General features: G+C 47.6%; 1 protein-coding gene across 1 annotated transcript in view; it reads left to right on the top strand.

Annotated features, from left to right (window-relative positions):
* The window catches only part of slc27a6 (solute carrier family 27 member 6), a 130,604-nt gene that overhangs the window by 16,192 nt on the left and 91,616 nt on the right, over positions 1-22,796 (top strand). Inside the window, exon 3 of the mRNA XM_060908375.1 lies at positions 13,221-13,379. Within this exon, the coding sequence (XP_060764358.1) occupies positions 13,221-13,379 (159 nt within the window). The remainder of the gene's footprint in view (positions 1-13,220; positions 13,380-22,796) is intronic.

Genomic DNA, 22,796 nt, shown 5'->3' with positions numbered 1-22,796 from the left:
TAACAAGCCAGGTTGTGGAATGGGGCCCTGCATGCCATGCCTCTTGTCTGCTCTCTAGCTCTCCTGTGTCTCCTGCCGAGCCCCCTGATCTCACCGAGTTATCTCAAGTTCCCACAGAGTACTGGGATCTCAAGGAGGTATTCAGCAAGAGCAGGGCCGCCGTTCTTCCTCCGCACCGGGCCTACGACTGTGCCATCGACTTGCTCCCTGGGACTACCCCTCCTCGTGGCAGACTGTTTTCACTCTCTCAGCCAGAACGCAAGGCCATGGAGGAATACCTCAAAGATGCCCTGGTCTCTGGGTTTATTCGACCCTCCACTTCACCTGCTGGAGCCGGCTTCTTCTTTGTCGGCAAGAAGGATGGGGGGCTCCGACCATGTATTGATTACAGGGGCCTGAATAAGATCACTGTGCGCAACCGATATCCCCTTCCGCTGATGTCCACAGCTTTCGACCTGCTCCAAGGCGCCACCGTCTTCACCAAGTTGGACCTACGGAACGCATACCACCTCATCCGTATCCGACAGGGAGACGAGTGGAAGACTGCCTTTAACACCCCGTCTGGGCACTACGAATACCAGGTGATGCCCTTCGGACTCACCAACGCACCAGCTGTTTTTCAGGCCCTAATCAACGACGTCTTAAGGGACATGATTAACCTATACGTTTTTGTCTACCTCGACGACATCCTTATCTTTTCCAAGACCGTGCAGGAGCACCGCCACCATGTCCGCCAGGTTCTCCAGAGGCTGCTACAGAACAATCTGTTCGCCAAGGCCCAGAAATGCGAATTTCATGTTCCCGAGGTCTCCTTTCTGGGATTTATTGTACGGACAGGCCAACTCCAAATGGACCCTGCCAAGACCCTGGCCGTCCGGGATTGGCCTACTCCCAAGTCCGTTAAGGAGGTTCAGCGGTTCTTAGGATTCGCTAACTTCTACCGCAAGTTCATCAGGAACTTCAGTTCTGTGGCAGCACCCATGTCAGACCTCACCAAAGGGACAGGTGGATCTTATGGCTGGTCTCCTCAGGCAGAAAAGGCGTTCAAAGACCTCAAGGACCGCTTCTGCACGGCACCCATTCTGGTTCTCCCGGACACCTCCCAACCATTCATCGTGGAGGTGGACGCCTCGGACAGTGGTGTCGGCGCGGTGCTCTCTCAACGTTCGGAAGGAAAGCTGCACCCCTGCGCTTACTTCTCCCACCGCCTGAGTCCTGCTGAGTCCCGGTACGATGTGGGGGATCGAGAACTGCTAGCGGTCAAACTGGCCCTTGAGGAGTGGAGGCACTGGCTGGAGGGAGCACAACATCCATTCCTGGTTTGGACTGACCACAAGAACCTGGAGTACCTCCAGCAAGCCAAGAGACTGAACCCTCGACAGGCTAGGTGGGCCCTGTTTTTCAGTCGGTTTGACTTCACCCTCTCATACCGCCCCGGCTCCAAGAACACCAAACCTGACGCACTGTCCAGACTGTTCTCTGCCACTAACAGGGAGAATGAAGTCGGGCCTATTATCCCTGTGTCCCGGATTGTGGCCCCTGTCCGCTGGGGTATTGAGGAGGCTGTCCGACGAGCCCAACGCCAGGACCCCGGTCCTGGGACGGGGCCACCAGGCCTCTTGTACGTCCCACATCAAGCCCGGGCCAAGGTTCTCCAGTGGGGTCACTCTTCCCCTCTCACCGCCCACCCGGGAGCTCGGAGGACCCTGGACTTCCTGAAAAGACGCTTCTGGTGGCCTAACATGGAGAAGGAAGTAAGGTCATTTGTCCTGTCCTGTGAGGTTTGCACCAGAACCAAGAACCCACGACAGCGTCCCCAGGGTCTCCTGCATCCTCTGACCATTCCCCGGCGTCCCTGGTCCCACGTGGCAGTCGACTTTATCACGGGTCTCCCTGAGTCACAAGGTAACACGGTCATTTTGGTCTTAGTTGACAGATTCTCCAAGGCCTGCCGCTTCATACCACTGTGCAAACTCCCCTCTGCTCTTGAAACTGCGAAACTTTTGTTTAATCATGTCTTCCGAGTCTTTGGTCTTCCACAGGACATCGTCTCAGACCGAGGGCCCCAGTTCTCCTCCCGAGTGTGGCACGGGTTCTGCAAGGTCATCGGAGCCACTGCCAGCCTCTCCTCTGGGTTTCACCCACAGTCCAATGGTCAGACGGAGAGGCTCAACCAGGACCTGGAAACCACCCTGCGAGGCCTGGCTATGGATAACCCGACATCGTGGAGCACCTGGCTGCCATGGGCGGAGTACGCCCACAACACCCTGCAGTCATCGGCCACCAAGCTGTCGCCATTCCAGTGCCAATTCGGGTTCCAGCCACCTCTGTTCCCGGACCAGGAGGAGGACGCGGGGGTGCCCTCGGTCAACCAATATGTGAGACGGTGTCGCAAGACCTGGAGCAAGGTCAGGAAGACCCTCATACAGACCTCCAGAACCAACCAGACTCAGGCCAACCGCCATAGAAGACCTGCACACGCTTTCCGCCCTGGGCAGCGTGTTTGGCTGTCCACTAAGGACCTTCCACTGCGGGTGGAGAACCGCAAGCTTGCTCCTCGCTACATTGGCCCCTTCAAGGTGGTGCGCAGGGTGAACCCTGTCTCCTACCGGCTCCAGTTGCCCCGGACTCTGAGGATCAACCCCACTTTCCATGTTTCCCTGTTACGGCCCGTACTGACGTCTACGTATGCCCCTGCCCCTAGGAACCCCCCACCCCCCCGCATCTTCCAGGGGCAGACTGTGTTCACTGTGAATCGCCTGCTTGACTCCCGCCGGGTCCGCGGCGGGTTGCAATATCTGGTGGACTGGGAGGGCTATGGTCCTGAGGAGCGCTGCTGGGTTCCTGCTCGGGATGTCCTTGATAAAGAACTATGTCGGGACTTCCATTCGGCCCATCCGGATCGCCCTGGGAACGTCAGGAGACGCTCCTAGAGGGGGGGGTCCTGTTAGGACTAGGACTGTTTTGGCCTCTAGAGGCCGCTGTTATTTCCTTTTCATGTCGTGTTTATTTTGGCCTCTAGAGGCCGCCACTGTTCCTGTGTTTTGTGTTTGTGTTAATTGCCTAATTATCTTCACCTGTGTCCTTAATTAGTTTGTCTATTTATACCCCTGAGTTCAGTCCTCTTGTCACGGAGTCTTTGTGCTGTTATGTTTATCTCCAGTTTCCTTTGTACTGTGTTTTTTGATCTTCTTAGCTTTTGTATTTTTGCACTTTGCTTTTCTTTTGGATTTTACTCTTTGGTTTTTTTTTGTCTTTTGTTTTGCCCTGTATATAGTGTATATAGTTTAAATAAACCTTTTGATTCTTTTTCTACTTCCGCCTCACGCCTCTGCATTTGAGTCATCCCCCTGGTGGCCTAGTGGGGGTTTGCTGGATTATCACACCAACGAACCAGGTTCGAATCCCAGCAAAACCCTAACACACAATACAGACCTCCCAGCTGGTAAATAACATGTATGTATTACACATTTCATACAACCCCGATTCCAAAAAAGTTTGGACAAAGTACAAATTGTAAATAAAAACGGAATGCAATAATTTACAAATCTCAAAAACTGATATTGTATTCACAATAGAACATAGACAACATATCAAATGTCGAAAGTGAGACATTTTGAAACTTCATGCAAAATATTGGCTCATTTGAAATTTCATGACAGCAACAGATCTCAAAAAAGTTGGGACAGGGGCAATAAGAGGCTGGAAAAGTTAAAGGTACAAAAAAGGAACAGCTGGAGGACCAAATTGCAACTCATTAGGTCAATTGGCAATAGGTCATTAACATGACTGGGTATAAAAAGAGCATCTTGGAGTGGCAGCGGCTCTCAGAAGTAAAGATGGGAAGAGGATCACCAATCCCCCTAATTCTGCGCCGACAAATAGTGGAGCAATATCAGAAAGGAGTTCGACAGTGTAAAATTGCAAAGAGTTTGAACATATCATCTACAGTGTATAATATCATCAAAAGATTCAGAGAATCTGGAAGAATCTCTGTGCGTAAGGGTCAAGGCCGGAAAACCATGCCGGGTGCCCGTGATCTTCGGGCCCTTAGACGGCACTGCATCACATACAGGCATGCTTCTGTATTGGAAATCACAAAATGGGCTCAGGAATATTTCCAGAGAACATTATCTGTGAACACAATTCACCGTGCCATCCGCCGTTGCCAGCTAAAACTCTATAGTTCAAAGAAGAAGCCGTATCTAAACATGATCCAAAAGCGCAGACGTCTTCTCTGGGCCAAGGCTCATTTAAAATGGACTGTGGCAAAGTGGAAAACTGTTCTGTTCTGTGGTCAGACGGATCAAAATTTGAAGTTCTTTGTGGAAATCAGGGACACCGTGTCATTCGGACTAAAGAGGAGAAGGACGACCCAAGTTGTTATCAGCGCTCAGTTCAGAAGCCTGCATCTCTGATGGTATGGGGTTGCATTAGTGCATGTGGCATGGGCAGCTTACACATCTGGAAAGACACCATCAATGTTGAAAGGTATATCCAGGTTCTAGAGCAACATATGCTCCCATCCAGACGACGTCTCTTTCAGGGAAGACCTTGCCTTTTCCAACATGACAATGCCAAACCACATACTGCATCAATTACAGTATCATGGCTGCGTAGAAGAAGGGTCCGGGTACTGAGCTGGCCAGCCTGCAGTCCAGATCTTTCACCCATAGAAAACATTTGGCGCATCATAAAACGGAAGATACGACAAAAAAGACCTAAGACAGTTGAGCAACTCGAATCCTACATTAGACAAGAATGGGTTAACATTCCTATCCCTAAACTTGAGCAACTTGTCTCCTCAGTCCCCAGACGTTTACAGACTGTTGTAAAGAGAAAGGGGGATGTCTCACAGTGGTAAACATGGCCTTGTCCCAACTTTTTTGAGATGTGTTGTTGTCATGAAATTTAAAATCACCTAATTTTTCTCTTTAAATGATACATTTTCTCAGTTTAAACATTTGATATGTCATCTATGTTCTATTCTGAATAAAATATGGAATTTTGAAACTTCCACATCACTGCATTCCATTTTTATTTACAATTTGTACTTTGTCCCAACTTTTTTGGAATCGGGGTTGTACTTGCCAACTTTTCAAAATTCTCACTGGGGAGAAAAGTGTGCGAAAGACATTTTCAATTGGCCACGGGTATGATGTGTGGTTGAAACGATAAAAACCGTGGATCCCAATTAATTGCAAACCATTTGAAATTTCTACAATTAAAGAGTTTTTGAATTGTTGATATTGTTCTATCAATCTCTAGGTTATGGGATTCATGCGGACACGGGGAGAACATGCAAACTTCGCATGGTGGTGTAGTGGTTAGCGCTGTCGCCTCACAGCAAGAAGGTCTGGGTTCGAGCCCCGTGGCCGGCGAGGGCCTTTCTGTGCGGGGTTTGCATGTTCTCCCCGTGTCCGCGTGGGTTTCCTCCAGGTGCTCCGGTTTCCCCCACAGTCCAAAGACATGCAGGTTAGGTTAACTGGTGACTCTAAATTGACCGTAGGTGTGAGTGTGAATGGTTGTCTGTGTCTACAGTGGTGCTTGAAAGTTTGTGAACCCTTTAGAATTTTCTGTATTTCTGCATAAATATGACCTAAAACAACATCAGTCACACAAGTCCTAAAAGTAGATAAAGAGAACCCAGTTAAACAAGTGAGGCAAAAATATTATACTTGGTCATTTATTTATTGAGGAAAATGATCCAATATTACATATCTGTGAGTGGCAAAAGTATGTGACCCTTTGCTTTCAGTATCTGGTGTGACCCCCTTGTGCAGCAATAACTGCAACTAAACGTTTGCGGTAACTGTTGATCAGTCCTGCACACCGGCTTGGAGGAATTTTAGCCCGTTCCTCCGTACAGAACAGCTTCAACTCTGGGATGTTGGTGGGTTTCCTCACATGAACTGCTCGCTTCAGGTCCTTCCACAACATTTTGATTGGATTAAGGTCAGGACTTGTGTGCTTAGGGTCGTCTTGCTGCATGACCCACCTTCTCTTGAGATTCAGTTCATGGACAGATGTCCTGACATTTTCCTTTAGAATTCGCTGGTATAATTCAGAATTCATTGTTCCATCAATGATGGCAAGCCGTCCTGGCCCAGATGCAGCAAAACAGACCCAACCCATGATACTACCACCACCATGTTTCACAGATGGGATAAGGTTCTTATGCTGGAATGCAGTGTTTTCCTTTCTCCAAACATAACACTTCTCATTTAAACCAAAAAGTTCTATTTTGGTCTCATCCATCCACAAAACATTTTTCCAATAGCCTTCTGGCTTGTCCACATGATCTTTAGCAAACTGCAGACGAGCAGCAATGTTCTTTTTGGAGAGCAGTGGCTTTCTCCTTGCAACCCTGCCATGCACACCATTGTTGTTCAGTGTTCTCCTGATGGTGGACTCATGAACATTAGCCAATATGAGAGAGGCCTTCAGTTGCTTAGAAGTTACCCTGGGGTCCTTTGTGAGCTCGCCGACTATTACACGCCTTGCTCTTGGAGTGATCTTTGTTGGTCGACCACTTCTGGGGAGGGTAACAATGGTCTTGAATTTCCTCCATTTGTGCACAATCTGTCTGACTGTGGATTGGTGGAGTCCAAACTCTTTAGAGATGGTTTTGTAACCTTTTCCAGCCTGATGAGCACCAACAACGTTTTTTTCTGAGGTCCTCAGAAATCTCCTTTGTTCATGCCATGATACACTTCCACAAACATGTGTTGTGAAGATCAGACTTTGATAGATCCCTGTTCTTTAAATAAAACAGGGTGCCCACTCACACCTGATTGTCATCCCATTGATTGAAAACACCTGACTCTAATTTCACCTTCAAATTAACTGCTAATCCTAGAGGTTCACATACTTTTGCCACTCACAGATATGTAATATTGGATCATTTTCCGCAATAAATAAATGACCAAGTATAATATTTTTGTCTCATTTGTTTAACTGGGTTCTCTTTATCTATTTTTAGGACTTGTGTGAAAATCTGATGATGTTTTAGGTCATATTTATGCAGGAATATAGAAAATTCTTAAGGGTTCACAAACTTTCAAGCACCACTGTATGTGTCAGCCCTGTGATGACCTGGCGACTTGTCCAGGGTGTACCCCGCCTTTTGCCCGTAGTCAGCTGGGATAGGCTCCAGCTTGCCTGCGACCCTGTAGAACAGGATAAACCGGCTCGAGATAATGAGATGAGATGTCCATTATATTCTCATTTTAAGTATCTTTACCTTAAAATGTGTAACTGGCTGGTCGAACATTTGCTGATCCATGGAAATTCATTCTCCCATGCAACCTGGTATTTGCATTCATATTTTTGCCATGTGGTATTTGGTTTAGTGGCTATGATGAATGACTGCTTGTAAAAAAAAAAAAAATGTCGGACAGCCTGTTCGTTGATTGGTTAAAAATCAGTTGACGTCATCAGTGTTTCTCAGACGATTCTGATTGGACATAATCGGGAGTATTTTTAACTTGGCGGTAGGGATTTCCCAAAACCGGGAGATTATCCAGTTTTTAACAAATACGATCGGGAGATGGAGGCTAAAATCGGGAGCCTCCCGCCGAAATCAGGAGAGTTGGCAAGTATGACGGTTAGAAAATAAAAATTATATTATTACAAAATATATGAAACCATCAAAAACAATTTTAAAAATCGTAATGTAAATATATCACACACAGTGGCATGCAAAAGTTTGGGCACCCTTACTGAAAATGTCTGTTACTGTGAATAGTTAAGTGAGCAGAAGATGAACTGATCACCAAAAGGCATAAGGGTAAAGATGACGCATTTATTTTCAGCGTTTTCTGCAAGATTTGTGTATTGTTTTTGCTTTGTACAATTGGAGAGTGAAAAAAGAAAAGGAACACCATGCAAAAGTTTGGGCACCCCAATACATTTGAGTTCTCAGGTAGCTTTTACCAAGGTTCCAGACCTTAATTAGCTTATTGAGCTGTGGCTTGTTCAAATTCTTCATTAGGAAAGGTCAGATGATGCAGATTTCAAAGCTGTATAAATTCTCTGACTCCTCAAACTTGTCCCTAAAATCAACAGCCATGGGCTCCTCTAAGCAACTCCCTCGCATTCTGAATAATAAAATAATTGATGCTCACAAAGCAGGAGAAGGCTACAAGAATGTAGCAAAGTGTTTTCAGGTAGCTGTTTCCTCAGATCGTAATGTTATTAAGAAATGGCAGTTAACAGAGACAGTGGCGATCAAGGCGAGGTCTGGAAGATGAAGAAAACTTTTTGAAAGAACTACTCGTTGGATTGCTAGAAAGGCAAATAAACCCCCCTGTTTGACTGCAAAAGACCTTCAGAATGATTTAGCAGACCCTGGAGTGGTGGTGCACTGTTCTACTATGCAGCGACACCTGAACAAATATGACCTTCATGGAAGAGTCATCAGAAGAAAACCGTTCCTGCGTCCTAGCCACAAAATTCAGCGTCTGAAGTTTGTAAATAAACATGTAAATAAGCCTGATGCATTTTGGAAACAAGTCCTGTGGACTGATGAAATCAAGCTAGAACTTTTTGGCCACAATGTGCAAAGGTATGTTTGGAGAAAAAAGGGTGCCAAATTCCAGGAAAAGAACACCTCTCCAACTCTGAAGCATGGGTGTGGATCGATCATGCTTTGGGGTTGTGTTGCAGCCAGTGGCACAGGGCACATTTCATTGGTCGAGGGAAGCATGGATTCGAATAAATACCAGCAAACTCTGGAAGCAAACATCACACCATCTGTAAAAAAGTTGAAGTTAAAAAGAGGATGGGTCCTACAATAAGACGATGATCCAAAACACACCTCAAAATCTCCAATGGAATACCTCAAGAGGCACAAGCTGAAGGTTTTGCCCTGGCCCTCACAGTCCCCTGACCTAAACATCATTGAAAATCTGTGGCTAGATCTCAAAAGAGCAGTGCATGCAAGACAGCCCAAGAAACTTGTACAACCCCGATTCCAAAAAAGTTGGGACAAAGTACAAATTGTAAATAAAAACGGAATGCAATGATGTGGAAGTTTCAAAATTCCATATTTTATTCAGAATAGAACATAGATGACATATCAAATGTTTAAACTGAGAAAATGTATCATTTGAAGAGAAGAATTAGGTGATTTTAAATTTCATGACAACAACACATCTCAAAAAAGTTGGGACAAGGCCATGTTTCCCACTGTGAGACATCCCCTTTTCTCTTTACAACAGTCTGTAAACGTCTGGGGACTGAGGAGACAAGTTGCTCAAGTTTAGGGATAGGAATGTTAACCCATTCTTGTCTAATGTAGGATTCTAGTTGCTCAACTGTCTTAGGTCTTTTTTGTCGTATCTTCCGTTTTATGATGCGCCAAATGTTTTCTATGGGTGAAAGATCTGGACTGCAGGCTGGCCAGTTCAGTACCCGGACCCTTCTTCTACGCAGCCATGATGCTGTAATTGATGCAGTATGTGGTTTGGCATTGTCATGTTGGAAAATGCAAGGTCTTCCCTGAAAGAGACGTCATCTGGATGGGAGCATATGTTGCTCTAGAACCTGGATATACCTTTCAGCATTGATGGTGTCTTTCCAGATGTGTAAGCTGCCCATGCCACACGCACTAATGCAACCCCATACCATCAGAGATGCAGGCTTCTGAACTGAGCACTGATAACAACTTGGGTCGTCCTTCTCCTCTTTAGTCCGAATGACACGGCGTCCCTGATTTCCATAAAGAACTTCAAATTTTGATTCGTCTGACCACAGAACAGTTTCCCATTTTGCCACAGTCCATTTTAAATGAGCTTTGGCCCAGAGAAGACGTCTGCGCTTCTGGATCATGTTTAGATACAGCTTCTTCTTTGAACGATAGAGTTTTAGCTGGCAACGGCGGATGGCACGGTGAATTGTGTTCACAGATAATGTTCTCTGGAAATATTCCTGAGCCCATTTTGTGATTTCCAATACAGAAGCATGCCTGTATGTGATGCAGTACCGTCTAAGGGCCCGAAGATCACGGGCACCCAGTATGGTTTTCCGGCCTTGACCCTTACGCACAGAGATTCTTCCAGATTCTCTGAATCTTTTGATGATATTATGCACTGTAGATGATGATATGTTCAAACTCTTTGCAATTTTACACTGTCGAACTCCTTTCTGATATTGCTCCACTATTTGTCGGTGCAGAATTAGGGGGATTGGTGATCCTCTTCCCATCTTTACTTCTGAGAGCCGCTGCCACTCCAAGATGCTCTTTTTATACCCAGTCATGTTAATGACCTATTGCCAATTGACCTAATGAGTTGCAATTTGGTCCTCCAGCTATTCCTTTTTTGTACCTTTAACTTTTCCAGCCTCTTATTGCCCCTGTCCCAACTTTTTTGAGATGTGTTGCTGTCATGAAATTTCAAATGAGCCAATCTTTGGCATGAAATTTCAAAATGTCTCACTTTTGACATTTGATATGTTGTCTATGTTCTATTGTGAATACAATATCAGTTTTTGAGATTTGTAAATTATTGCATTCCATTTTTATTTACAATTTGTACTTTGTCCCAACTTTTTTGGAATCGGGGTTGTAGAACTGGAAGCCTTTTGCATGGACAAATGTGTGAAAATCCCCCAGGTAAGAACTGAAAGATTATTAGCTGGCTACAAAAAGTGTTTACAAGCTGTGATACTTGCCAAAGGGGGTGTTACTAGGTACTAACCATGCAGGGTGCCCAAACTTTTGCTTCGGGCCCGTTTCCTTTTTTGTCATTTTGAAAATATAAAAGATGAAAATAAATTGTTTTTGCTTAAAATATAAAGGGAACGAGTCATCTTTAACTCTATGCCTTTTGGAGATCATTTCATCTTCAACTTGCTTAACTGTTCACAGTAACAGCAATTTTGACCAGGGGTGCCCAAACTTTTGCGTGTGTGTGTATAAAAAAGGTTAGAGGTAAGGAACATTACTCAGTGATGTCGTTTATCATTAACTCCAATCGTGATATAAAAGTTCCAAGTTTGACATCTGCCCACTAGAGGTCTGCGCGGGTCGGATTTTTCAGTCCCGCTCCCGCCCGCGCCCGCATTGTGCAGTCCCGCTCCCGCAAAGAATTATGATTTTCAGTCCCGCTCCCGCCCGCGCCTGCCATATTTTGTCCCGCTCCCGCCCACAAATCCCGCATGATGCAGACGTTCGCGTTATTTCTCAGGAAAGTTCTTGTCTTGACACAGCGTGATGGTGCCCCGCCCCCTACTTTGAGTGGATTTGAGCATAAATATCTACAGGTCACGTTCACGTTTGTTGTTATTTACCTTGTTTCTGAATTCGGAATGTTGAAATGGCAACATGTAGACCTAATAATAATTATTTAAGTAGGCTAATCATTTAAGTATGCGCTCTCCCGTGGTGTCTCCTATGAATAATTAGTGTGAAAGGAGAGATGGATCGCACTCTTGAACTTATTCTTTTAGTTACATTTCTTTTCAGTTGTTTTTAGCAGCAGAAGGAGACAAACGTTTCAGCTGTTGCCTTCGTCAGTGTCTCATAATCTCATCTCATCTCATTATCTCTAGCCGCTTTATCCTTCTACAGGGTCGCAGGCAAGCTGGAGCCTATCCCAGCTGACTACGGGCGAAAGGCGGGGTACACCCTGGACAAGTCGCCAGGTCATCACAGGGCTGACACATAGACACAACCATTCATACTCACATTCACACCTACGGTCAATTTAGAGTCACCAGTTAACCTAACCTGCATGTCTTTGGACTGTGGGGGAAACCGGAGCACCCGGAGGAAACCCACGCGGACACGGGGAGAACATGCAAACTCCACACAGAAAGGCCCTCGCCGGCCCCGGGGCTCGAACCCAGGACCTTCTTGCTGTGAGGCGACAGCGCTAACCACTACACCACCGTGCCGCCCTGTGTCTCATAATAATAATAATAATAATAATAAACAATAAAAAAGACAGGCGAGCACGTAATTCCAAGTGGAAATTTGGTATATTTATTGTTCAGCCATACAAAACATTAGGCTAACCCAGTTTACATTTGTAAAGCATTTCTAACTAGAATATCCTAGTATGTCAGAACCTTTTGGCACTTATCACAGCAAGCAAAGGGCAGCTGATTTCCCTCCACGTCGTACACGAGTGAGAATGGATTTCCAAATGTCCGATTTCAGGACTCTTGACTTTTTAACAGTAAATGTACCTCTTTTTAAAGCAGCACTTACTTTTGAAGCACCGTGAGCTTCAGTAGAGGAGCTCTGCTCTTCTGCCATGATCGGAGATCTCAAACACGGAAGAGGAAAGGAATCGGAAACGTACGAGAGATATTTATCCTCTCCTGGATCAGAATCAGAATTCTGATGACCAGCTCATCTAAGGTGTCATTGAGGCATCATGTTAGTGTGGGTCACTGGAGGCTGGGTGTGAACGGCGAGTCATTAGAGTGATCAAAGGATTGCCCGTTAGGGTGATCAATGGCAATCTGACTCTCTCTGCAAATTTAGGCATCTTAAAATGTTTTTATTAATGCCAAATAAAATATCCAGCACAAATTATATATGATAGACATAAATTAATAATTTATAAATTTTATTTTAAACACGTTTTTAGTTAGCGGGACTGCAGCTTATCACCGCTCCCGCCCGCGCCCGCATTGTGCACTCCCGCTCCAGCCCGCGCCTGCAATGATCTTTCAAAATTTGTCCCGTGCCGCACTGCTTTGCGGCGGGTCCTGCGGGACTCCCGCGGGAGTGCAGGGCTCTACTGCCCACTTCAACTGCGTTGCTGGCACATGATGTCCTTGACCCTCATTGCCCTTAGCCAATTGGTATAATTATGTCATTACCTGGACCCCTCTGAGCCGAGCTTTTTCAGTACACTCGAACACACGCATTGTTTGAATTATAACCAAAAACAAAAATTTGAATGATTTCCTCAAAATATTTATTGTCATGTTGATGAATAAAACTTTTTAATGCATTTCCCATGAAACGAGACGAGCTACTTTAGACTGCTTCCCTGCTTTCTTAGCGCCTGTGTGCCTGTTGCTTAGGTTTCAGCACTAACTTTTGTCGTCCGATTGGATGATTACCATTAAAGTTTTACTCGTCCTTGCACAGACTTTAGTCGTCTGGGACAATCGGACATGAGGTTTTCGAGCGTTGACTATGTATGTATAATGACAGTTTTATTTATTCATTCATTTACTGTTTTTCTCTGCCTGTTTATTAGGGTTACCCAAGGCTGCTGTGATCTCTCACCTCCAGTCTCTCAAGGGCTCAGGTGGGTTCTGGGCATTCGGTGGCACTGCAGAGGATGTGATTTACACACCGCTACCTCTCTACCACAGCGCAGCTTCTCTCGTAGGCATTGGCGGCACTATAGAACTGGGTAACACTCTCTTTAATTGACACGCCATTGATTACTTTTCATCATACATTGTCCATAACATTGTAAAATCTTTATAAGGTCGGTGGATGTTCTTATGTTAATCAAATTGTAGTTATGGAGAGTAGAAACAACAAACATAATCTCTGTTCTGGAAAATATTCTTTACTTTAATCCAAATGAATGCATATTTTTTTTATGTGTTATTCTGCTTCTCTCGAAGAACACCTCTTGAAGTGAAGGTGCGATCAGTTGGCCAGCTTCACACATTCATGATTTCTCAGCAGGCCTGTCCCTCCCAATGAGATAAATACTCAAGTTTTCTCCCCTCACATTACCGGATTACATTTACATTAGTTTCTTGCTTTGCACATGATTTTAAGGTTCAGGTAAACAGTTTGTGCAATTGCAGTGTTTTCCAGCACCAGCATTTTTCCAAACAGTTGTTGGTAACTCGCCAGCGCCCCCTATAACGATCCCACAATTTCCTTGCGCGCTCCACCCGGATGTGACGTGAAGTGGAACTGCTTTAACTGTATCGAGAGCGCCTCGATTCGCCCTCTCATGTTCTGACTACTGGAGTGGTCGGACGGACTGTAGGCACGCAAGCTACAGTGTTGAGACTAACCGCTATTGTCTGAGAACAGCCTGTTCAAATTAGTTTCGGCCGAACTTTTGAACGACCCGCTAAGTTTCAGCGATATAGTGGTTTCGATTCTAAACCTTTGCAAAGTTTAACTACAGTTAAGTAGTTTTCCACGCTAAGAGGCATTTGCGGACAGCTTCGCTCCTCTCAGCCTTTTTCTCGTCGACGCATCACCGGAGGTTTCTCCTGAAGCACCGTGGGCCAGCTAGGCCTTCATCTCCCTGCTTCGTTAGCCGCGGTTGGACGCAGCGCGCCGCTAACCTCCTCTCCTCGGACTGCGACCCTCAGCGCGGACATCGGAGAAAGAACTTCCATCGCATTGAGTAGGCACTTGGGCAAATTTTTAATTTGTAGCTTATTCAGATGGTTGTTAGGGTCATGTTTAAGCTTTGAGCTATTTAGCATACCCGCTCAGACACGGAAGGTGTTTGTTTGTTTTTATTGTTTGTTTGTTTGTTTTTATTGTTTGTTTTGGTTCTGTTTTTTTTCTTTGAACTTGTTAGACAGGGTATCTTGCATGATATCTTTCCTTAACTCCATTGCTAGCTTCCCTATCTGATTAGCAGCGCAGCGACAAGTTTGTTATTTTAAGCTCCGAGGCTAGACCGCTACAAGGCCTAGTTCTCTCCATCCAACACATATACACACTCTCTCACACTCTTTCTCTCTCTCTCTCTCTCGCGTTGAGTTCTTTGCCTAGATAGTCTGTTGGAAATTGTTGTTAAGTGCAGTGTTTGGATCCAGCTGTAGCGTGGTCAGATTCTCCTTAGCAACTTATTGCTAGCTGGTAGGCTTGTGTTCTCGACTAGGCCTGCAGGCGCCATTTTGATACCTTCCTCATTGAGTTACCTGTGATACGACACCTAGGCACTGACCGCCATTTTGTTTAAGCATTGCCAGAGTGGCTAGCATTAGCATCTGCCCACAGATACCTACACAAAGCACACATTAGCCACAGAGCTAATCCTTTGTTCTATTTAGCTAACATTCCTTTGTTTTAGCTAACATTCCTTTGTTTTAGCTAACGACAAGCTAGGTCACACACACACACACACACACACACGCATCGGCTTGCCCTAGCCTCACACACACGCACACACAAGGGATTCTTTTCTTTTCTTTTTTTTCCTTCTCTCTTTCTCTCTCTCTTTCCCTCAAATTTATAGTCCAGGTGTAATTGTTCCATTGTTTTGTCTTGTTATTACCTTTGCTGACATTGAATGTATTTTGAGTTTATTATTATTAGTGAGTAGTAGACAAATAAAAGCTAATAAAATTGAATTGCATTTTACTTGTTCCTGTTGTTTATTCACAAGGTCAACTATTTAGAACTCCTTTTTCCTTCAGAATTTAGCTTTTGTATACAACTGGGTTTCCCATCTAATACAGAGCTACCATTAATCTTGAGTGTAACCATTCACGGTGAGTATTAAGATTAATAATTTAAGATTTTATGAGACTGATCTTTATTTATAAATTGATTAATTTAATTATCAATTATTACATAATTTATAATTTAATTAATCCCAATTCAACCTACATTAAAGTGGTGCCCCGTGTGAGGCCTAGTTTAATGACCTTGTGAATTTCTCAACAATAACTTGTAAACTGCTGTATACCCAAAATCAACTGCCAAGGTATAACACAGATGACTTTAATGGTGAATCATTAACAGTGTGTTAATCACAGAACTGAAATTCAGCTGCCAACCACAGTTAGCTGATAAACTGGTTTAATTGATTAGTACATTAGAGTAATATCTAATCCAAGTACTTAATTAATATTATTAATAATAATAATCATTATTGTTAACTAATTATTAATTGAGCTAATTAATACAAGTGAAACATTAGTGAAAACAAAGTAGCTAAGAAACCACATCAATTATTTAGCAACTTGGATTGAATTAAATTCTAACCTAATCAACCCCTAGTATTAATTTCCTTTAAGTTAATTAATACATTTCGAACAAAATGTCGCGTTCCCCATCAAGGGAGTCAGAAGGGCCCCTCCTCTCTCTCTTCGACGTTGTAGGCGATTTAGGCCAAGTCCCGGAGGATAGGAGAAATTACTTCTGTGATCTGGACCAAAAGGCTCGCTTTGATGAAATACACATAGCCGTTAGGGAACTTAAGGAGCGTACTATGACTCTCCCAGGAGGGCTACCCAAATTGTTCATGATCTACGATAAGGAAATGGAACATGTGTGTATGACCCTCGAACAAGAGAAAAGAACACTAAAACGACAACTGGCCGAAGCTCAAAGGAGAGCAGAAAGCGCGGAGAGTAGCCTCGTGGGCCTGAGAGCCACACAAGATGAACTAAAGCGCGAAATAGAATACCTCAGAGAAGAAGTGACGCAAGCACGTCGCTCAGATGAGGGATCGGCCAAACCCTCCCAAGAACAGAGTTCCGCTCTGGAGGAGGAAGAACCTGAGCTTAGAACGGTAGATCAGACACCGCACTCAAGCTCAACTCGCGTGAAAGTCGCACGATCGCCACCTCGTGGCGCTGGGAGTTTTTACTTTACTCCCCACTACACCCCCTCGCGCTTCAATATCGCTGCAGCCTCTAGCCCGCAGAAAACGCCGCGCTACGTACCCTCAGACTCCTCTGACGGAGAGGCCGCCTACAAGCCGAAACGCAGACATAGGCGATATGAGAGCAGCTCAAATAGCGAAGACAGCGAGGACCCCTACGGGTCAAAATCAAAACGCCTCGTCGCAGAACGCAAAACTAGGATCCGCCAAATCGACGTCCTTGCGAAAGACATAGAGCGTTTTGAGCCGGAAAATCATAGACACCGAAGCGTTAATGATTATTTCCGGGAAATCGAGCGTAGCCTCCTGGACCTGCCAGAGGCTACGTCGCATGAAAAGGCCAGACTAGTCTGGAAAACTTTAGGTAGCGGCGTACGAGCATTCGTTGAGACCTTACCGCAGTCAGTCCTCGACAACTACAAGAAGATACGCAAGTACTTGAAAGAGGAATACTCGTTGTACGAGGACGAGACTGCTGCGACGATGGGTGCCATTCTGATCAGACAGAAACGAAGCGAACACCCTCGCGAGTACTACCGTCGGCTCCGTGCAGCGTACTTTCAGGGCAGAAGCGAGCCCGGGCTAGAGGAAGATCGCAACTTCAAGTCCCTCTTCCTCCATAACCTTCACCCGTGCATCCGTAACCAAGTAACACTCGCGTGTCGCCAGCGCCCCCATACTATGAGAGAAATGCGTCGCACCGCACAACTAACGTGGGAGACGTTCGTCCGACCCACAGACCGCCACGAGGACGATCCCAGAGTCCTCAGCCTATATGAGCAGGAAGATCAGTCCTTAGGCCTAGAAGGGGGTGAAGCCCCAAACCGCGGGCCCCCTTGGGCGAACCCAAACCCCGGCCACCAGACGTCGAGTCAACCCAAAGGTAACTGGAAAGTTCGACAAGCTGGAGCCAAGGGGGAACAGGGCCCCAACGCCAAAGGGCAAGGTAACCGCAAACCTGGCAGTCACGGCCCTAAATCTCAGAATAGCGGACAGTCAAGGCCCCATCGCAACTCCTCTCGAAGGGAGCGGAGCCCTAAGCTAGCTACCGCTAAACAAGCCAACCAAGAGCCACTTGGGATGGCAGAACTGAGGGCTGAATTAGCACGGATTAAACAAGCCAACCAAGAGCCGCTTGGGATGGCAGAATTGAGGACCGAATTAGCACGGGTTAAACAACTGCTGAGCAATAAGAACAGGAAGGGTAAGCCGAGCAAGGACAGGGACGAACCGTCAGCATGACTAGGCCGGGACCCATCCCCACCACCACCGCGTGTCTACCTCGTGGGGTGGGGAAAGGACCCCTGCCCAATAGGCAGCGATGAGTTGAAACCACCCCCTCCGTTAGTGAAGCCTGACCCGCAAGATGCACCCCTGACGCAGTTTCTTGGAGATTTGGTTAGGAAAGGCAACGCCAAGCGTATCTATACCCCAGTGGTGGTAGAAGGCAACGTTTCCCTCCAAGCTCTCTTGGATACCGGGTCAGAAATCACCCTGATGTGTTCCAAAGTCTTCGCAGAGGTTTCTGATGCGCGGCGCGCGCAAGGTAGACCCATCAGAACCGAACGTTGTGACGTCAACTTGGTTAGCTTCACCCAGAATCAAGCCCCAGTAACAACCATTGCATGGTTAGAACTCACCTTCCAGGGCATGTCCATCACTCACCCCACTTACATCTGCTCTGTTGGTGTAGAACCGTTCCTCATTGGCCAAGACCTACTAGATAGGCTAGCGTCCCTCATTGACTGTCGTCGTGGGCAACTGTGGGCCCAGGTCGCGTCCCCACAGACCCCAGATCCTCGTCGTCACGATCGAGCCTGTTGCGATGAAGTTAGGGTGGAGGCTACTCCACCGATAGCTGAGTCAGGGCAGGTCCCCGAGAACCTCGAGACCACTCCGCTCCACCCTGAGCCGAGTCAAGACGCACCAAACTCAACCGACACTCCTCTCAACCGCAACGCGCTTGATGGCCACCCGTCTTTCCTTTGCTTTCTTGGCGAATCTGCCCCAACCAGGTACTACCCCTGGATATCTGGCAACATTATTGTCAACGGCGTCACGGCACCTGGCGTCAGGTTAGCGCTTTGGTCAGAGAAGTCAGCCATCAGCCAAACGTGGTTCGACATAGTGCGTCAGAGCACTCCTTCCCCTGTCTTTGTGCAGAAGAGCCACCGGCTACTGTCAGCCGAACAACCCCAGAGCCCCATCAAAGCCACAGGCGTCTGCGCCGTGTCGCTCGCCATCGGTCAGAGAGAATTCCTTCATTTCTTGAGTGTCGTCCCCGGACTTCCTGACCCACTGGTCATTGGGGCAGACATCTTGGTCAGACTGGGAGCCCAACTGGACCTAGTCAACCGGGTCATCTGGACCCAAGCCGACGCTGCTAAGCACCCGTTCCAAGCTGACCCGGAACAAATGCGGTCAGGACAAACGATTCCCCAAGCCTGCCATGTCGCTAGCGAATTTGACATTGTCATTCCCGCTAGGACTGCTGGTTCCCCTCTTAAGCTGGTCATCATGAAAGACCAACAGTTTCGTAGCTCCCAGGCGTTCTTCCAGCCTCTCAGATTCTTCATGGAGCTCGATTTAGCCGTGTGTGGGACTCCGCTGCTTGAAGTGAGTCATCGTTCCGCTTACCTCCTGGTTCAAAACTCCACGCGGGACGCCATCACGATCCCCGCCCGTTGGCCTTTAGGCCTTCTGATAGACCAGGCATTCCATGACTTTGAACTCACCATTCCAGTCATCGGTGAGCTGCCAACGCCGGACACTCATTCCGATCCAGTGGAACCTCCCTGGATCACTCTTCCTTTCCACATGATCCACGTCGAACCTCACGACATGCTTCGCGACGAGCGCATAGTCATGACCAGAACTGACACCCCGAAACACATGCTGGTGTATGCTCTTGCCACGCAATCGAGCAACGACACCCCTGCAACTGAGGTCGTTGATTCAGCTCTAGGTGAACCGTACCCAGGCTTTGAACGAGAAGTTCAACAACAGCTGGTGAAAGCTGACAGCCTGACCACGGACGCCCAGAGACGACAGCTCCGTGAACTGTTCTACGACTTCAAGGCGATCTGGGCGCGAGATTCCAATGACTGCGGAGTCACGGACATCCACACCGTCCGAATCCCAACAGATCCGAACGCTCCACCGACGTTCGTGCGGCAATACAAAATCCCGTTAGCCGCATACGACTCAATACAAGAAACACTGGACACTCTGCTGGAAAAGCAGATCATTCGTGAGTGTAACTCGACTTACAACTCCCCCTTATGGCCAGTGCTGAAACCGAACGGCAAGTGGCGTCTCACCATTGACTATAGGCAGCTGAACAAGCAAGTGCCCTTGTCAAGATGGCCCATGATCCATCTGGATCAAGAACTTGCCAAGGTGAAGGGTGCAAAGTTCTTCTCCACCGCCGACGTGGCGAGTGGATTCTGGACCATGCGCGTGGATCCAGCTGACCAGCACAAGCTGGCCTTTTCCTTTGGGAACCGCCAGCTAACTTTCAACCGATGTCCGTTCGGCTACGCGAACTCCCCCGCTGAATTCAACATCTTCTTGCATAAGGCAATGAGCGATGCCGCAGCTCGTGGCAACTTGATCTATGTCGATGACATCCTCATTAGGTCACAGACTTTTGATGCACACCTCGAAGAGATACGCCATGTTCTGTCTCAGCTGTCCAGAGCAGGAGCGAAGCTCTCTGTCACCAAAGGGCAGTGGTGTCGCACCAAAGTTGAATACGTTGGACTGTGCGTCGGGCCAGATGGCATTGAACCCCAGTCAGGGAGGGTGCGGGCTATCCAAGACATCAAAGCCCCATCCAACGTACCCGAACTCAGGAGCTTCTTAGGGGTCTGCAACTACTCCCGACAGTTCATTGAGGACTACGCGGACATAGCACGACCGCTCACCGAGCTCCTCCGGAAGGATAAACCCTTCCAGTGGAGTGACCCTCAAGAACTCGCGTTCAAGAGCATGAAGCAGAAGCTCTGCTCCGCTCCCTGCCTCGTGTATCCCGACAAAGACAAACCGTTCTTCTTGGAGGCTAGTTTCTCCACCCACTGCCTGAGCGCTGCACTGTCACAGCAGCATGACAAAGATCGCCGTGTCGTAGCATACGCCAGTCGGCCCCTCAGTGCTGTGGAGTTTAAATTTTCAGACTGCGAAAAAGCCCTGCTGGCCACGGTCTGGGCCGTTGAACACTTTCGCAGTTACATTGGTGGCCAGAAGGTGGTGATAGAGACCAATCATCAACCGGTCTCGTTCTTGAACAGCCAGAGGCTGAGAGAGGGAAGAGTTTCGAACAGTCGCATCGCAGCTTGGATGATGGCACTACAGGGCTACGACGTCGAGGTGAAGTACGCCCAGAACCACAAGATGGTGCTTGGCTGAGGGCTGGCGGAATGCCAGCATTGCGACTGCGAGAATAGTCCAGATCAAACCGAACTAACAACCGTACCTGCTCTCCCCTCCGACCACCACTACTATGACGAGAACGTCTGCAAAGACCTCCCCACCGCTTACATAGATGGATGCTCATTCCATCATGAATGCAAAGTGCAAGCCGGTGTCGGTATCGTATGGGCGAACGGCCCTATACAAGGGAAATACCAACACCGACTCGGGGCTGAGACTAGCCAATATGCGGAGGTAGCAGCCGTGCTCATCGTCCTGCAACAAGCTGCCCGTGAGAACATCAAGCGGTTAGTCCTCTGCTCTGATTCAAATTATGCCAGGCATAGCTTCGTCTCACACTTTCCCTCGTGGAAGGTGCAGGACATGAAAAATGCAAGGGGCAAGGAAGTGAAACACTCCGAACTCTTCCTAGCATGCGATCGACTCGTAACCGAACAGGGAATGTGCGTCTATTGGAAGAAGGTGAAGGGACATTCTCAAGTCCCAGGACCTGACAAAGTCGGTAACGATGAGGCAGATGGCCTCGCCAAAGCGGGAGCCGTAGACGGCCCCCTTTGGGAATTCCAGCCGCCATGGCTTCCCGAGACGCCACGCCATGACGTAACCGCGATTACTCGCCGACAGGCTAGAGCAGGTCAAACTGACGCAGTACCCCAAGCAGGAACAGTGCAACTCGGCCGACTGCCCCAGGATGCCGACCTGGTGTCTATGCAGGAAAGGGATCCCGTGATCCACCAAATCCGTAAGTTCCTTGCGGACCCCGTGGCGTCCCCAATTTCCCCACAAGAGTTGCAACAGTCCCGAGACTTAAACCACCTTCACAATCTCAAAAACGGCTTAAAACTCGAGAAAGGACTCCTGGTGTACACACCACGCAACCAGGGACCTCCCCGGTGGGTCGTGCCCACAGATCATAGGGGGGTCATGTTGCAGTACGCTCACGACAGCCCGTGCGGGGGCCATAGGAACGCTCAGGCGACCTACCAGACACTCCAACAGATTGTCTATTGGCCCTTCATGATTCAGGACGTTACCGAGTATGTTAAAGGGTGCTTGATTTGCTGCCAATTCCGACCAGCCCAACCGTTGAACCGCGCCCCACTGCAAAGCAAAGGCATCTCATTCCCCTGGTCTAATCTCCAGATAGACTGGGTCGGACCGGTGCCGAAATCAGCTCGAGGTAATAAGTACCTCCTGACCGTCACTTGCGCGTTCACGAAGTGGGTGGAATGCTTGCCCGCCCCAAACGAAACCGCAGAGACCACCGCTCTCCTTCTTATGAACCATGTGTTCAGCCGTTGGGGCTTGCCCCTATCCATTGATTCCGACCGAGGTACTCATTTCACCGCAGAGGTCATGAGAGTGTTGTGGGAGATGCTCGGAGTCGAGGCAAAATTCCACATCGCGTATCATCCTCAGTCTTCCGGTCAGGTCGAACGCGCCAACCAAACCATCGTGAGCATGCTTCGCAAGTATGTGAGTCACCATGGCAAAGATTGGGACATCAAACTCCCTCTGGTGCTGATGGCCATTCGGTCCACTCCTCACCGCACCACCGGAGTCACCCCGTTCGAAATGATGACTGGCCGTGAAATGGTTCTTCCCTTACACCTCCTCTACCGACCAGAGGACCTAAGCGTCGCCACTGCGTACACCGCACACCAGTACGTCACCGACTTGCAACGCCACTTGCAGGCCACATTTGCGTGGGCCCAGGAACACCTCGAAAAGAGTGCGAAAGGACAGAAAGCTTACTACGACAGAAAGGCGACACACCGTGAGTACGAAGTAGGCGACAGAGTC

Source organism: Neoarius graeffei, chromosome 25 (assembly GCF_027579695.1).
Source record: "Neoarius graeffei isolate fNeoGra1 chromosome 25, fNeoGra1.pri, whole genome shotgun sequence".
Lineage (NCBI taxonomy): Eukaryota > Metazoa > Chordata > Actinopteri > Siluriformes > Ariidae > Neoarius > Neoarius graeffei.
Note: the sequence above shows the minus strand (reverse complement) of the source record. Positions and strands in the feature narration are given on the sequence as shown.